Source organism: Micropterus salmoides, unplaced genomic scaffold, assembly GCF_014851395.1.
Source record: "Micropterus salmoides isolate LMB-PRFRI ecotype aquatic unplaced genomic scaffold, ASM1485139v1 Ms_hic_scaffold_15, whole genome shotgun sequence".
Classification (NCBI taxonomy): Eukaryota; Metazoa; Chordata; class Actinopteri; order Centrarchiformes; family Centrarchidae; genus Micropterus; species Micropterus salmoides.
Window position 1 is genome coordinate 27555016 of NW_024040596.1, and position 17891 is coordinate 27572906.

Genomic DNA, 17891 nt, shown 5'->3' on the forward strand with positions numbered 1-17891 from the left:
CAACAGTAGCCTATTAAAAGTGTGGAGCATGAAGAACACAAGGGAGGCCATCAATTCTAATCTAATATTTTTTCTTTTTTCGATCATAAAGCAAATAGTTTTGGGCGTAATTATATAACATATCTCTAAATAAATTAGATTAATAAAAAAATTTATCTGTGTTTTGGATTTATGTTATAGTTTATTATTTACTGCATAATTTATGTAGAAGGGTTTGCGACAGAGAGAAACACATAGCCTATGTGAGTTACGGTAATAAAATAAAACAATTTAAGTAATTTAAGATCAGTTCTTGGAGGGAGAACTACTTTGGACATACCACGGCCTATTGTAAAATAGGGCTGATTTTAGTGTTGAATTGCTACTCAAACGTAACATAGACATGTTGCACAGACACAGAAATCCAAACACAAACATGCACTGTCACAGGGTGTCTTTATTATCAAAATTAAATTATTCTACAATAAGTGCTTTTACCTAAATACTGTGTTAGTATTATTTCTAGGGCTGGAGGTCACAAGACAGGCTTATTCGTACAAAACATTTATTCTATTATTTTATTCACGAAAGAAAGCAGCTCAAAAACTAAACTGTTCGCAACATGGTTGTTATATCTGTTTGAAACACTAAGTAGGAACACTTGTATAAACACGTGAAATCACTACGGAAGACTTTAGCCCCGGACACGTTAGTCCGTCTTTTATTATCTTCCGAGTCCCACAAAATGAGCCGACAGATGTTATGAAATGGGAATAAGGCCGTCAGGACGTAGCTAAATGAGAAGCGTGCGGACTTATATGTTTTATAATATGTGTTGGATGGCAGCAGCTTAGTCTCAGTATGCACTCCCAGATATTATGTAGCGGCACAGCAGCGGCCGTCGCTGCGAGAAGACTGCGGAGTATTTTGGGTGCTGTCCTGGGGAGAGACGGCTGGATGTGGAGAACTCATGAGGTCAAACTCCTCAACACAGCCTCAGGTAATAACCTCTCTGTTATAACCGAGTTTACACAGCAAGCGAAAAACAGTGCACACGTTTAAGGAAATAGCTAATGTGTAAGTTAGTCAGAAACGAGAACATTTTGTTCATAGTTATTGGATTTGGTAACAACAGCTATTATTACCAATCGTTAGCTATTCTAACGTTACTCTGCGTGCTAGGTGACAAATACTGGTGGTTATAGCCTAACGTTACATGTTTTATGTGATATTATACAAGTTGAACACAACAAGATGAAAAAGTGTTCGATTAGCATTGAACGTGAGCATGACTTGGAAGTAACGTTAGCAACATGGAAAACTAGGCGAAAGGGCAAAATAGGTTAATGGTTAAAGTCAGGTAATTAGTAGTAAAGTAATTAGGTAAAAGTCATGCTAGCCTCAGTTGTAGCCTTTAACGTTACTGTAACTAATACTATTTGTCTTTATATTTGACATTTTTGCAATGATAATGAGCTAAATGTCTACATTTGAGTCACAGAACTAAAATGCATACTTTGTTGTTTTTCTTCTCAAAGGTAGATACAAACCAAACAAAAGCTGCTTACACTTGCTGCTCTTTTAAAGACTTATCCAGGTTGCCTAAAGACTCTTTTATTTTTGTAGGACTAAACAATGACATAAGCATTGATAAATAAATGTGGAAAAACAGAAATAAATACATGTAAAAATACACAAACAGCCTTTTTTATTACCAAAATGTATTTAATTTCAATTTATTTTGTATTCAGTTATATATTTCAGCATTTATTAATTCATTAATTTATACTTATGTCATTTTCTATCATTCATATTTATCAGAATGGCACAAAATACACTATTGTACATACAGTTTGTGTTTGGCGTTGTTTGACTCTATTTTGATGCCTTTGGACTTAGAATGGGATGTTCTAAAAATAATGTGTAGGTGTCCCTCTACTATAGTTTATATCGACATTTTGACCTGTCATAGTAGGAAAACCACAGGTGTTACTTACAGCAGCAACGATGGCCCCATTCAATTCAAGTATAATCCGTGACAATGATACACTATGTGCAATACCAGAGCACTGAAACTGAAGCAGCCATCATTCATTTTATTATTTACACCTGTTTTTGTCCTGCTGTCCTCCATGTCAACATGCCTTTAGAGAAATTGTGCAGCAGACTTTAAAAGAAAAAAAATACTATTTGGATTAGAATTGCCAACTCCTTTAGGAATTTAGCAGTAAGGTTTGTCAAACAACCTTAAGGGTTTTGCTCTGTGACTCCATCAATGCAAATCTCAAATTAGTATTTGATACACTGCTGATTTTGCAGGTTTTCCTACTTAAAAAGCATGTAGAGGTCTGTAATTCTTTTTAGGTACTCTACAACTGTGAGAGACGGAATCTAAAACAAAAATCCAGAAAATCACATTGTATGATTTTTAAATAATTAATTTGCATGTTAACCAACCAGTAAGAATTCTGGCTCTCACAAACCTGTTGGTTCTTCTTTAAGAAGCCCTCCTGTTCTCCACTCATTACCTGTATTAACTGCACCTGTTTGAACTTGTTACCTGTATAAAAGACACCTGTCCACACACTCAAACAGACTCCAACCTCTCCGCAATGGTCGAGACCAGAGAGCGGTGTAAGGACATCAGGGATAAAACTGGCTGGGATGGGCTACAGGACAATAGGCAAGCAGCTTGGTGAGAAGGCAACAACTGTTGGCGCAATTATTAGAAAATGGAAGAATTTCAAGATGACGGTCAATCTCCCTCGGTCTGGGGCTCCATGCAAGATCTCACCTCGTGGGTCATCAGTGATCATGAGGAGGGTGAGGGATCAGGCCAGAACTACACAGCAGGACCTGGTCAATGACCTGAAGAGAGCTGGGACCACAGTCTCAATGAAAACCATTAGTAACACACTACGCCGTCATGGATTAAATTGCAGCACACGCAAGGTCCCCCTGCTCAAGCCAGCGCATGTCCAGGCCTGTCTGCATTGAAAATGTGTCGTGGCTGGGTCTTCCAGCATGACAACGACCCAAAAACACACAGCCAGGGCAACTATGGAGTGGCTCCGTAAGAAGCATCTCAAGGTCCTGGAGTGTCCTATCCAGTCTCTAGACCTGAACCCAATAGAAAATCTTTGGAGGGAGCTGAAAGTCCGTGTGGCCCAGCGACAGCCCCGAAACCTGAAGGATCTGGAGAAGGTCTGTATGGAGGAGGAGGCCAAAATCCCTGCTGCAGTGTGTGCAAACCTGGTCAAGAACTACAGGAAACGTATGGTCTCTGTAATTGCAAGCAAAGGTTTCTGTACCAAATATTAAGTTCTGCTTTTCTGATGTATCAAATACTTATGTCATGCAATAAAATGCTAATTAATTATTTAAAAATCATACAATGTGATTTCTGGATTTTTGTTTTAGATTCCGTCTCTCACAGTTGAAGGGTACCTATGATAAAAATTACAGATCTCTACATGCTTTGTAAGTAGGAAAATGCTCCCCACTGTACATGAGAAGCTCACATGAGGGCTATTATTCAGCAATCAAATATTAACCACCTGTGTTTTTATATTGTTACTCAAACATTTAATGGCAAGCACAGATGGTTAAGCATCAGTAGCAGCTGATACTGTACTGATTATCACTAGCATTGTCTGTGAAAGACTTTTTGGTGACCCTGATTTTTGCAGGTGGCACAGTGACGATTGGAGAGATCACTTACAAACTCAAAACACCCCGGAATCCAGAACTTGTTCCTGTTAAACACAGTATGTAACTTTCAGTCTGTGTACAAAATACATCTGCGTGAAATGACAGGAAAACTGTGGTAATTAATAAAATAAGTTACTTAAACTTAATTTTGTTTGGGATTTGCTAGTTTCAGACTCCCTATCCCAGACAGTGGCTCAGCACCTACGATGGATCATGCAGAAAGACCTTTTGGGCCAGGATGTGTTTCTTATTGGTCCCCCAGGACCCCTGAGACGATCCATAGCTATGCAGTACCTCGTGAGTACACACACAACACACAGACAAGCTGTCAAATGATGGCATGTGGGAGTATTCAAGTATTTGTAAAACTCTAACAAACCTAATACCCCAGAAACCCAATCTCAGATATGAATGAAATTGTTTATCACTGCTTATGGATACGTTGCAATACCTAAAATGCTATTCATATTGTATATGTTATTTAATGTCTCACCTCTTGAAAAATGTTATTGTTGTTTGAGTTTGTGACATTTGTTTGCAAAATCCTCACATAATTTTTTTATTGTACAACAAAAGCCTGAAACTTTTCCATGGGATTCTGAAGTGCTGTGTGTAGCCAACTTTTTCCCTTGTTGACCAGGAGTTGACCAAACGGGAAGTAGAGTATGTTGCTCTGTCCAGGGACACCACAGAGACTGACCTGAAACAGAGGAGAGAGATCCGCTCAGGGACAGCCTTCTATATAGACCAGGTAAATCTACTCAGAACTTATAGTTTTTCTTTGGATTCATACACTGTCTGACAATCAGGGTTTGAAATGAACCCAAGTTGGTGTAAAATTTTCTTTTCCAGATATATCAAGTTATTTGCCACATTAGCAATTGCACACTCACTACATTTTCTATGAATGTGGATGTCTGTCTGTATGTGTTACTCTTGTGATGGATTTTTAACATTTCTACTGAGATGATGATTCTCTTTTACAGGAGTTCCTTTGAATCTGTTTCCTTACCTTCTCTATTATTGCTTGATTAGGAATCCTGAATCTGTCCAATATGAAAAGACTTGGAAGTCTTTTTAAAATACATAGGCTCTGTCACTTCTTTCACAATTTCACCTGGCTTATGTTTCCTACACAGGGGGCTGAAGATATGTCTTCTAGAACCAAAGATTCAAAAACAGATCATTATAATTATATTGCACATCATTATTCTCATCCACACAAGCATTTGGAATATGTTATAATAAATCTGTGTAGTGCGGGTAGAGCTAAGTGTACAGTAAGCTTGCAGCACTACACAGAAGGGGCACATGCACGGCAGCAAAGGGAATAGGAGAAAACAAGAACAAATCCCATTTTAGCCAACAGCATGTGAGCACATATTAGGTCCTTGGCGCCTTTCTAGCTCAATACAACAAAGTGAGATAGTTTTACTAAAAGAGTTTTCAAAAGACAATGGATTGTCACAAACCATTACAAACAATCTTTATTTTTCATAATGGTTTAGATAAAAAAAGACCTAAAACACAAATTTAGAATAACAATAATTGGGTTCTGGCTAAATACTGAAAGCAAGTCACCAATAATCGGAACATGGAGCACATCTCTTTTCCATCACTTAAACATCATTAGACTACCGCTAGGGTGGAATAATAACTGAGCATGCCTTCTCCTCTCTACTTGTTTCTGAAGCACACAAACACAAGGCGTTCAGTTACAGTAACACATAAACTCACATCACAACAGTGGCGCCCTCCCTGACCACTCCGTTCTGTTCTTTTCCATACCACTTTGTGATCGATCAAGCATTATGCAAACAAACACCCCCACACTCTGTTGACTTTGTAAGTCAAGTAACCATGGAGACCAGCAGTTCCTCATTATCAAGGCTGGTTTCTCTTAGGAGAACTTTCTGTTCTCCATTCATCTCCATTCATTCCTCACGGGTACAGAAAAACAGCAATAATAAAAAATAAAAATAAAAACAAAATCCACATAAGGCTGATCATTAAACCCCTGTCATTGAGCTTCAAGGAGCCAGCAGTGACAAATGATGATAATCTGTGATAATTAACATTTACTCAATCATGTCATTATCCACAGCTAATTAGCATGTGGCTTCATCTGTGTAAAAAAAAAAAATCAGTTGCATAACACTTTAAATATAAACTCCATGGAAACAAGTTTTTTATGTTTTACTCTCAGCACATTTATCCTTTAGACCTCACACACAAACCTGCTCTTCTGGAACAGAACCACTCACAGTGTGAGTGGAGTTTGGTTTCTGTGGAGTGTCACTCCACTTTCTTCAGTAGTATAGTGGTAAATGAAGAAAGTGGTATTTTACAATTATATATATTTATCGTATGTACTGTAAATGTATAGATTTTCCAGTGGATGCATCACTGCACTGCACCCCAGCCACTGCATCTCTGAGTGGTTTTTATAATTTAATAGAAGGTAAGGGGCCCTATTTATGTGCCAGTGCAGATGAAGCATTAGGGCTGCCAGCCTGCTGATGTTGCAGTTTTGTTTGGCTCTGGCAAATTTTTCTAATTTGATAGTTAGTTCTTTTTAGAAATTGAATGGCAGGGTTCCATAATTGGAAAGCATTACTAAAAATGATGTGACATTGCAATTTTATTATAAAAAAACCTGTGCTTATGTGTAAAGACCCGCATAGACCTCTCCAGAAAAACACAAATACCTTTTATGTTGAATATAATTACTTCTATCACCATTATATAGAGGACTGTAAGCTAGGACACAACCATGAACATTTTGTTTTTGTACATAATTATGTAAAATAATTACATATTTTGTCTGCGATGAAAACACTATTAACAATTTCTTATTCTAAACAAAATTAAGTGGAGACGTTCATGAGACTGAAAGTCAGAAACATTGTTTTAATTCTAACTGTAGTACATTAAAGTCTATTTCATGAAAAGGCCTTTTTTGACTGTTAACAGCATGTGCTTTCTATCTGTAGGCCATTTTGGGGCATGTGGTGACATTTAGCAAGAACCACAAAACAGAATTTAGCTGTTAGCTGTGTCCCGGTTCCATACTACCTGCCAGTTCTTAGCAAATTTTGAGCATGAAATGGGAAAAACATATATTAAAGTGTCAAATATGTATTAAATATCAGTGTGCATACTAAAGAATGATGGGTTTTTGTGCAAATTATTAAATATTTAATATGATTAAACATTTAGAAAAAAATCTTTGGGAAAAACATCTTCCTAAATCTACGGTGGCAGAATTCCCAGCATGCACTTTAAAGATCAGAGACCCTCTTTGCGTAGTGATTAGAAATAGCATAATTATGGTTTTGCTTTTCTGCACATAGACCAGATGATGCTCAGGTGTCACACACCGGTAAAAGTAATAATAGGGGAGTTTGATTTGGTGTGCCGCTAAACAAACATTGGCAACAATATTGACTGTCAGTAACTTACTCTACAGAAATTAGACTTGCCTTTACTGGACAGCAACATTAGAAAGATGACAGGAAATAAGGAGAGAGAGAGAGAGTAAATGTACTTGCATTGCGCCATTCTAGTCTTCTGACCACTCAAGTCTCCTCCTATTCATACACTGATGGCAGAGTCTAAGGTGCCAACTGCTCATCAGAAACAGACATTAGCGTTCAGAAACAGAAGTTAACATTCATACACATCGGAGCTGCACAACTCCCATGATATTGAAGTGAGGTAGCAGTATGAAGCTGCCTTCTGCATTAGCACATATGGAAAATGGGGCCCAAGAGTGAACATATATGGACAATCACATAATCTTGCTTCCTAACCCTAAACGGGACATTAACACTTTTGACAAATAGTCATGGTAATCTCGTGGTCCAAAGTCTTGGAAGCGGTCTCTGAATGATTAAATCATTGCCTCTCTGTCCACTCGTCCTTATCCACTGACGACACAAGGCTGGGTTGATACATTTTCTGATTCCTGCGAAAAGGAAAGCTAGCCAACCCCTTCAACTCCCTGAGGCTCATTCACCTCCCACATTCTCATCAAAATGAAAACAGGTGCCCACTGTTTCCATGGAAGCAGCTCATGAATAGATACAACAGTATTGATGGTACAAATAAGTGTGAAGAGACTACTTATTTCTGGTTTTCCTCAAATCTCATGGAATTTTGTGCCAGCTAATGAAATGTGGGAAGGGTGTTTGTCCGTGTGAGTCGGCATGTGCTTGTTTATGAGTTGGTGTGTTGGATAAAACTTGTAGGAGATGTAGTTAGTTTTTGTGTGTATTCATATGTGTCTGCGGGTGTGATCTGTGAGTTTATGTACTCATTACAGTATCTGACACTTATTTTGTGTGAGGGATTGAAGACGTGTGTGGGCGCAAATTAGCAAGCTTGTCTTTTTGAGAATAGTTTGGTATCGTAGGAGGTGTGCATTTGTGTGTTAACTAGAACATCCAAGTATTCCTCAGAGCCCTGTGCTGATTTGGAGCCCTATATTCAGATTTAACGTGTCGGTCCCTGTGCTTACTCTTTCCCTCCCATCTCTCCACTTTAGTCTCTGCCTCTTTAGTTCTCGTTCTGTCTTTTTTTTTTTCTCCTTTCCTCCTTCAGTCCAAACTTCACTCCACGCCCCCAAATCCGTATAAAGGATCGAGTCACATGGATGTAATCTCATGCTTCTTGTATTTTTGACATTTCCAGTCACCTCTCTCCAGTTAGGCACTTATGTAAGGCAGCTTACCTCTAACCCACACTGCAGATAAGATTCTTTTACAGTAATAAAAAGCTTCCCACCTCCACTAGAACCGAATTTGAACTGAAACTAGTGTATAGCTAACAAATAATTAGCATCTGCAGCAAGTAAAATAAATGAATTGGATGCCCTTTCTAAGCAATATGTTGGTCACATGTAGCAAGTAAGCACCCAAAAAATCCAATTTTAGGGCAAAAGCCCTCAGTGCCGTGCACAAATCTGTGGCTGATGGCATCAAAACAAGGCAGAAATATTAACAATAAATGGTATCTAAAATAAAACTTTATTAATAGTTATTACTTTCAAGTGAGAGAACTGGTGTGGAGTGGGCCTAGAGAAAGAGAGTGTCAGTGGCATGGTTAATGCTGAACTGCAAATCTGCATGTGTGGAGGTAAAAACAGGAGCAGTTTGTTGTAAAATTAGAAACTAATAACCAGGTATTTGGGCCACGCAAATAGAACAGAACAATTCTTAAACATCAGAGACTGCAGCAGACCGAAGTTAATGGCGACCTTGTACTTTCATGTAATCGGAAGTGTTTCTGGACCGAGAACCGCCAGCATTGGACGACGTCCCACTGTAGATATCAGGCATGAAAGACAGATATGTGAAAATTCAAATCGTATCTGTGGTGGAAACCATGTTATTTAAGTCTTCCAAAATAGTGAAAAATTTGACACCTTGTAACATCAAATATTAAATATTTGTCTGTGTATGCAGGTAAGATACAAACATGGATCTTACATGCAAACAGTTAAAACATATCCCAGTCCCATAGAAGTTTTATTATCGGTGTAGTCAAGTTAAGATTAAATCTGTGTGATCATAAATTAGGTTTCATTGGGTGCAGAAGGGTTTTGACAAATATAAACAGGGTATGCATTGTGCTACAACAATTAAACGTTACATACAGCGCAGAGACAGTGTAGGAGATGATACGGCAATAATATGCATACTGCTAATCCTTTCAATAGTCTATTCATTGCTAAAAGCTTCTCAGCCTCTGGTGGGGTGTCGCTCTTTTTTCTACATAGTTAGTGTCAAACAGAAAACAAGGCATGTCTGTGCTTCCCCGTCTCTCTCTCGGCATCCTGCGTCACTTACATTTCTAACAATTATCTGATTACAGCGTTGGTGCCAAAAATGGATCGAGAATTTAAATATAGAGCATCTGGTCCTCACTATAGTTTTATGGCTCTGCTTCCCACACAACCTGCCACGTATTTACATGTTAACCTAATTATATGGCCACTTGCTCTGCGGTCCACCCAGACAGCTAAAGTTTCCTGCCTCTTGACGTCAGATGTGCTTTTTGATTTCTGCAGAGATGTGTGTCTACGCACGCATATACATGTACACACATATACACATGCTTCAAAAGCCAAACCGAGATTTTTACCCAACATTTGGTGGTAGAAAATAGGCCTTCCTAAAAAAGCTGAGACTGTTTTGAAGCTCGGTTTGGAGGACGTTCTTCTGTACACAATAAGCTGAGGACATCCTCAGGAAAGGGTTTATGGCAGGCTTATGTTGTCACCAGAGCATGGGCAGTAAGAGCTGATGCACAGTCAGATTGCTCTTTGTATAAATGCTTTTAGCACGGTTAACATTTACACAGGGTCAGAGGTCGTACTGGACAATGGAGCAGCAGATTTGACCTGAGGTTGAACTGATTGCGATGGTTTAGCCTTAAAATGAGCCATTTCCTAGTACCAAAATCTTCCCCCGCATCTCAAATTAGTACTGAGTAGTGATTAAGTTACTGTTACTGATTAGTCTTGACTTGTTTTGTGTTTGTGCCCAGTGTGCTGTAAGGGCGGCAACACAAGGTCGAGTCCTGGTTCTGGAGGGGCTGGAGAAGGCAGAGAGAAATGTTCTGCCTGTCCTTAACAACCTGCTGGAGAACAGAGAGATGCAGCTGGAAGACGGACGCTTCCTTATGTCATCTGAGCGTTACGACAAGCTGCTGCTGGTTAGTATAGCACACTCGCCTTCATAGGCCTTGAGGGTTTGAAGGTCTTTAAGGCGTTCTCAATCAAAGCCTTGTGGTTTGGAAACATTTTGAAGAACAACACAACTAAGGGTGAAGGACTTCACTTCTTACTTGGTTTTATCCAATTAAGCATGGTTTAGATTTAAGAAATTAATTATTTTTCATGATCATGGCAGAATTTTCACACTACTCCTACAGAGCTCCTCTCGTGTTTAAAGGAAAAATGCTGTTACCATAAATACTGTGTAACATTCGGGTCTGTACTTGTTACATGCGCCTGTCTATCTGCAGCCTTTTGCATAAAAATTGCATTTAAGACGTTACAGACAGTAGAAAAGGACTGGAGTGTTCTATACCTCGATGCATTGCAGGAGCACACCAAAGAAGAGCTGGACAGCTGGAAGATTGTCCGTGTAAGTGAGGACTTTCGGGTCATTGCTCTAGGTCTTCCTGTCCCCAAGTACAAGGGCAACCCGTTGGATCCTCCTCTCCGCTCTCGCTTCCAAGCCAGAGACATCTATTACCTACCATTCAAGGTCAGTCCAGGAGTTGGATGATTATTGACACTAAACATTTCCCACCACCAAAATGACTCAGTGAGAGAAAAGAAAAAGAAGACAGGTCATCTAACTTGTTCTCCCTGTTGATCCTATTTTCATTACCCTGAATAATCCACATAACACACTGTGAACAAACTTAATTGGAACTAATTTCTATTAAAACATAGCTTACCCTATAAATGCGGGGGAAATGGGATATAATACTGGAAAGACACATGATTGTTGAAGTTTTTGTCTTAAATGTACAACACTGAAAAATGTTTAATGCATGAACTGGCTCTTTATTTTGTAGCTTGTGAAGAGTTAAGTGTGGGATTTAGCGTCTGTTTCAAATGCATTAAATTAACATTTCAAATTTTAAGCTGCTTGTCTAGTTTTTAGATTGTAGCCACATCTTGTAAACATTAATTAAGCCACTACGTAGTGTTTCTACCCTCTCAGCAAGCAGTTTTCAACAATAAATCTTTCAGATATTGAACTTGTGACCATAAACAATTTTATTTTAAAGTACTCCTAAGTGTGTAGCCTTGCAGCTGTTTTCATCTTGCTATTGTTTTGTTTTCAGGACCAGTTGGAGCTGTTGTACACAGCAGGACCAAACATTGCTGCAGAAAGGTAAATTAAAAGTAAAAGTTTTTAAATGGCTTGTTCGACTTGTGTAGCCTTTGACGTCTCAGGAGTTATTCATATGCATTATTCTGTGTGTCAGGGTGTCCCAGCTGCTGTCACTAGCCACTACACTGTGCTCCCAGGAATCATCCAACCTTGGCCTTCCTGACTTCCCTGTGGACAACCTGCTTCCTGCCCTCCACGTGCTGGTGAAAGCCCAGGCCCTAAATCTTCCTTACTGTCCGTAGAGAGGGAGCAAGAAAAATAAAAAACAGATGTCTGTTGGTCCAATGGCTGTCTTTTCTGTGTTCTTGCAGAACGCTTTCCCCATGCTGTCCTCCCAGCAGCTAGTCCAGAGACTTTACCCCTACAACAGCATCCTGGGCAAGGAAGGGTGCACTGCTGTGGAGGGCGTACTGAGTGTAAGCCAAGATGTGAACTAGTCAAAATGTGACTGTGATCTATATGTGGTGTCATCTAATGTGCATGCTTGTTGTGGTCTGAACATGAGGTAAGATACATTATTAATTTTGGCCTACATCATTCTGTGGCACTCTTTCATAGAGATTTGAGCTTTTGGACGGTCGTCGCCAACAAACACCCAGCGCCATTTTGAGTGTGTCCAAGACAAGGGATGTTGAGGGCCATGCAGATGTCACATTGCGTGTCACAGACAAGGACGTCACCTTTCAGGTACCGGTAGACTCTCTCTCTATATATGCACAGAGTGCAAAATTAAAGCCCCAGATTGGTATGCAGACCATGTACACTTATGTGGGGCAATGGAGTGCTTTGTTCTAATTGTGGATTGGGGCTATTAGGACATCAAGCACTGCGTCTGCTGTAAGCCTGTGTTAAAAGTGCCCTATGGAGTTTTCTCCATAGCATTTGAAATCCTACATGGTTTATGTCCATGTAGCATCCTACAGTCTCCTTCATTACTCCTTCATTTGCTGCTGCATCGCTGTGTTTCTTGGCACATTACTGTCCCTGTAGATGGCTGGAGTAATGTGAAATGTGTAAGGGTGCATGTACGTCCTCATGCGTGTGCATGAGACAAACAGGGACTCTCTCATAAAAAACCCGCTCTATACTGCTGCTGAAGGTCAAAACCTCCGCAGGGTTTTGATAATTTTTATTTTTATTTTCTATAACAGCTACTTAAAATAAATAAATAACAAGACGTGCACTACTACATTATTATTTGTTTTTATATATTGTCACACTCTGTAATCTGATTGTGCCCTTGAGTGTGACCACTAGGCCCACTTCATCACATCATGACCTAAAGAACATTTTTCTGACAAAACGGAGACAGCGAGTCACACGTTTCACTGAGATGTCCGTTGTTCTTGGCAGGCCACACACAGGCAGACGGGCAGGCAGACCCACTATATCAGTAGCTTGACCATCTTATCTCTAACTGGGCTTTTAGAAGGGAACATCTTTATCATCTTTTAATTCTAACAGTGTTTGTGGATGAGTCACTGTGCGGGGTTTGGGAGAACAGATTTATTCCCGACTTCTAAGATGTTCCAGCCAAAAAAAATTATATCACTCTTATTAACTCTTTGAAGTTGTATTTTCTTTATGCGTGGCAGTAATTCTCTTGCTGTAAGTCTCATGGATTTTTGATAACACTATGTTATTGGAACACAGTATCTTTTGTTCCCAGCTGTGTATCAGTGATGCTGATAAGTCTGTGAATCAGTGTTTATTTAAAGGAATATTTTTCCTCAACTTATATAGTACGATGAAGCTGCTGGTTGTGTTTTCATGTCTATTTCTTGTCGTCATCAAACTTCAGGTTCCAGCAGGCATCAAGGAGCTGCGCCAACCCAACAGTAGCCCTACCTTCATCAGTACACCAAGCCACTCCCAGCTGATTGCGGAGATGATGCAGTCACACATGATTAAGGACATATGTTTGATAGGAGCTAAGGTAGCTAACTCATAATGTACAGTAGACATACATACAGTACAGTACACATGAATGTGATCTCTTGTCTTAACAACGATAATTTTGCATTTTCTAGGGCTGTGGCAAGTCGGTGATTGCGAAAGAGTTCGCTGAGATGTTGGGTTACAGCATAGAGCCAGTCATGCTCTACCAGGTAATAAAATAATAAAAACTACTCTTTGAAATATTTAAATACTTTGCTTTTTTGTTTTGTCTGGAACTATCTGCATTCATTATATGTGAAAACACAGCATTTGATGAACAGTGTGTAATCACCAGGCGGAGCATCTATATGGATCCACCAAGCAAATGCATGTTATAGCACTATTAATAGTGCGTTAGGTAGGTAATAGGTCATGTCAGGGAAAGCATATCACAGGCAGAGACACATTTTGTGACGTGTTATGTTATTTCACAAGGTTTCAACCAATAGGGAAGAGGGGCAAACAAATTGCACACAGTGGGGAAGGGGCAGTTTAATGAAAGAACAGAAACTGTTTCATAAGAAGAAAATGCTCTTCTCTTTCTCTACCAGGATTTTCTCAACTCATGTCACACTTTTTAACCACAAGCATATATAGCAATAGTAATGCTTTATTTAGTACCCCACTTGCTACATAATCAGTTGAATAATTTCTTTGTATGAGCATACATCTCTCAAACGTAAAGCCAGGGAAGGTGCAGTATAGTGGGATGGAGTATATTTATGTAGAATTAGGACCGTAGTTTGGCTAAAAGACCCACATCTGGCTTTCATTACCTGGGTCTCAGGCCACCCGTCAGGCCAGAAACTGACACTGAGTGGAAGATAGAGAGCAAAGGAGGGCTGCTACAATATATGTGTCTGTATATGTAAAACCTCCCCCTCTGTGTGTCCATGTGAGTGTGTGTAGTCAGCTGGGTGATGATTGTGCAGGAAATGGGAGTGCTGGAACCGTATGTATTAATGCATCATGCTGCGGCTATTTTTAGCTTGCTGAGGTCAGGGGTGACTTGTGCTGTGGGAATTGTGGAATCCTTCGTCAGGCAATTCAGCTTGTCAGCTCTGAAAAATCCCATTTTTGGAAAAAACTAAGTGACATGAAAGGCTAGAGTGGAATTTACATAAATGATTTGTTGATATTTTGTCCTTCAATGGATAAAACACAATAATAACAAAAACCCTTTCCTTCTTTTGAAAACAAAAATGGACAATAATAATCTCGGCAAAAGCAGATTCCCTTGCTATCTAAATACGGGGGTAGAGGGGAATCATGCAGTATTACAGATATTTATCAAGGAATAAACAGACCACCATACAGAATCTTGTACACGTGTACAATACAGGTGTACTTTCATTCAGAACCATAGCCACTTACATTTGCATTTGCCTTGTTATGGGGAGCAGCTTTACTGAGAAAAATAACTTCAAAGAGAGTGGATGAGAGCCTAGTGATTCTCTGCTCATTACAGGTGATTAGTTGCATTAAACACCTCCAGAGGGCACAAAGGACACTTCTGGCACAGGCACACCATTTACCCCTTGGTAAGCCAGTGGTCGAGGAAGTAGTTATATCCTGTCTCTACCGGTTACCTCAAAAATGTACTTAAAAAAGCTTAATCTGAAAAGTAACAAGGAACTTGTATTATGAAATACAAGAAGTGGGGTAAAAAGTCCAAAGGTCCATTTAAACAACAAGATAAATGAACTCTTCAGTGACCTGTTAGGATTTATAGACTTTGTTAGAGTGGTAAAAGGACAGCAGAGCAAATATAGAACTGCTTGGGCATATGGTGTAGGAATAATAGCCTGAAAAGCTTAAAATACTTTTGTACCACAGTATTTTTCATGTTGCAAGCAGTCTCAAAATGTGTATTTCTCCTGCTAATACAACATGATAGAAACAGACGTAGAGCCTACTTATCTTGACAGCTGCATAGCCTTGGCCCAGGTGCTGTGTTTCTTGATGCATCTGCAAGTCGAAGTGACTGCTGTTTTTCGGTTCAGGTCTGCTCACATCTGAAACTGCCAGGCAGGCAGTCATGATGGTGGTTACCAGAGACCCAGAAGGATAGAGAGTGATTTGTCCCTGTGGCTGAGGAGACCAGGCACCCCATAAATTACACTTTTGAAATTATGAATGTCAGAGGAGCTCGGACAAATGAGCATCCATGTCTTCCTCCTAGCTTCTGCCTGTCTGACCTCACTGTTGTGGCTAAAGAATGTTGTCCATTTATCCCTTACCTTTAGTGGGTCATGCCCACTGTTGGTATAGTGGAACCTCATTTCCCCTTAATTCATTCTACTTCATGATAGCACCAAATGGAAAATATAGAGCCTGTTTTTGACTTAATGAAAACTGTCTTCTTGCTGTGGAGCATTTAGCAGTTTGGTTATCACTGCCTGGAACAAATTGTGCAACTCTGCTGTCTCTGTCATGACACGGTAGCGTGATAGTAAATGTGACAGTCTTGCTCCACAGACGCCCCCCCCCCCCCCCCCCATTAGCCATTAGCTATTAGCTATTAGCTGTTATCTGTAAAGCAGAGATATCAAACACAGCAGCAGGGCCAGATCCTGTGAGGAGAAAAACTGAAAATCTCAGCTTGCTTTATCCAATTCCACTGTGTGATAGAAAACACACACCGAACCACTCCCCACTTTGCTCCCAATCCCCTCACTTAACTTTGTCACTTGGTGTCCCTTTCCTTCCTCCCCAACTTCCAGGACATGACAGCCAGGGACCTTCTCCAGCAGAGGTACACTCTCCCTAACGGAGACACAGCGTGGAGGCCGTCTCCACTGGTCACTGCTGCCATTGAGGGCAAGCTGCTGCTTTTGGATGGTATACACAGGGTCAACCTCGGGACCCTGGCTGTGCTGTCTAGGTACTTCAGTTTGCTAAAGATATATAGTTTCCGTAGCTCACCTGGGTTGAGCGTGCACGTGTCGAATCCTTACCGCAGCAGCCTGGGCACTTAGCTGCATGTCATCCCCTCTCTTTCCCCTGTCTGCTTACTACTTAAACAAAATAAAGCGTAAAATGGCTACATTGGATTGCTTTGTTGATATTGCTATCTATCTTGATATATACTATCTTCTGTATTCTGTGTTATATTTTTGTTAGTTCTTCCTGAATGCTCCTCTAAATTAGTTAGTCTGTTCTAATTTAAGAGAGTAACACACTTCGACCTTTACCTACTCATTCCACATTGTTTTGTGTCCCAGGTTACTCCACGACAGGGAGTTAGATCTGTACGATGGGACCAAGCTGCTGCGGTGGGACAGATACCAGACACTAAAGGAACAACTGCAGTTCAGTGACCAGCAAATGCAAGAGAGGTACACACACACACACACACACAGGTCTGCACACAGAGCTTTACGGGTAATATGTGGGAAAGACCAAGAACATTTTAGGTGCATTTCTGAAAGTGAATTTGCGTCAAACATGGAAACACGACAGTTGTGGCCCCTGGCTTTTTAAAAACAACAATAGCTACATTCATGATTAGCACCATAACAGGAAGAAAGAGTCAGAGAGACAACAGAGAGGGAGGACAATACAAAAGTAAAGACAATAGTATTCCAGGTAAACCAAGAGAGTGACGTTCAGATCTGTGATGCTGGGGTCTTTTGACTTCAGGGATATCTATAGAGAGAGATGGGTGAGTACAAAACTTTGATTCAAAATGAAAGAAATGAATAGTGATGCTTACTGTAAGTTTGTGTTGTATGTTACTTCTCCCTTCTGGATCAGTATTCATATCATCCAACTCAGGTGTTCAGGTGAAACTAGTCCAAACTTAAGAGAATACTTGGGTCTGCTGTGGTGGGGACTGGTGAAAATATGTGTCTAGGAAGGCCAGTTTTGATAGATTGATCAGTTTTGTAAGATTATTAGAGGCTAAAACACTGCACAGTGGTAAATGGAACTATGAGACAGCGTTTTACATGGTTGTAATGTTTGCCATAAATATATTCTGCGTGAATAACTATTGTTGGTCTTGACCTTAACTGTTCCCTGTATTTGACTCATGAAATGGTGTGTGTGTGTGTGTGTGTGTGTGTGTGTGTACATGCACATTCGTGTGTGTACATCTTAAAAACCCACCTAAGCTGGCAGGAAGGATGTTTGTGGTGGGGCGTCTGGGCTGAAATAAACCCACTTCCTCTTCCTCCTCTCTTGTGGCTCAGACAAAATGTGTGAGCATTTCCGCCCGCTCCCGCAGATGCACCGTCCCGCTCCTGCTGAGATTGTGATCACTCCCGCCCGCGACAGTGTTTCCTATTGAAAACCTTTCTGCCTTATCCTGCAATTAAAACAAGACACGCAGCCCAATTTTGCTTAAGG

General features: G+C 40.1%; 1 protein-coding gene across 1 annotated transcript in view; it reads left to right on the plus strand.

Annotated features, from left to right (window-relative positions):
* The first annotated feature begins 580 nt into the window (after positions 1-580).
* Positions 581-17891, plus strand: part of vwa8 (von Willebrand factor A domain containing 8) — a 70536-nt gene continuing 53225 nt past the window's right edge. Inside the window, exons 1-14 of the mRNA XM_038721375.1 lie at positions 581-979; positions 3669-3746; positions 3857-3987; positions 4331-4441; positions 10240-10407; positions 10800-10964; positions 11554-11603; positions 11698-11806; positions 11915-12019; positions 12162-12290; positions 13405-13539; positions 13634-13711; positions 16265-16425; positions 16766-16879. Coding sequence (XP_038577303.1) covers positions 841-979; positions 3669-3746; positions 3857-3987; positions 4331-4441; positions 10240-10407; positions 10800-10964; positions 11554-11603; positions 11698-11806; positions 11915-12019; positions 12162-12290; positions 13405-13539; positions 13634-13711; positions 16265-16425; positions 16766-16879 — 1673 coding nt within the window. The 5' untranslated portion in view covers positions 581-840. The remainder of the gene's footprint in view (positions 980-3668; positions 3747-3856; positions 3988-4330; positions 4442-10239; positions 10408-10799; positions 10965-11553; positions 11604-11697; positions 11807-11914; positions 12020-12161; positions 12291-13404; positions 13540-13633; positions 13712-16264; positions 16426-16765; positions 16880-17891) is intronic.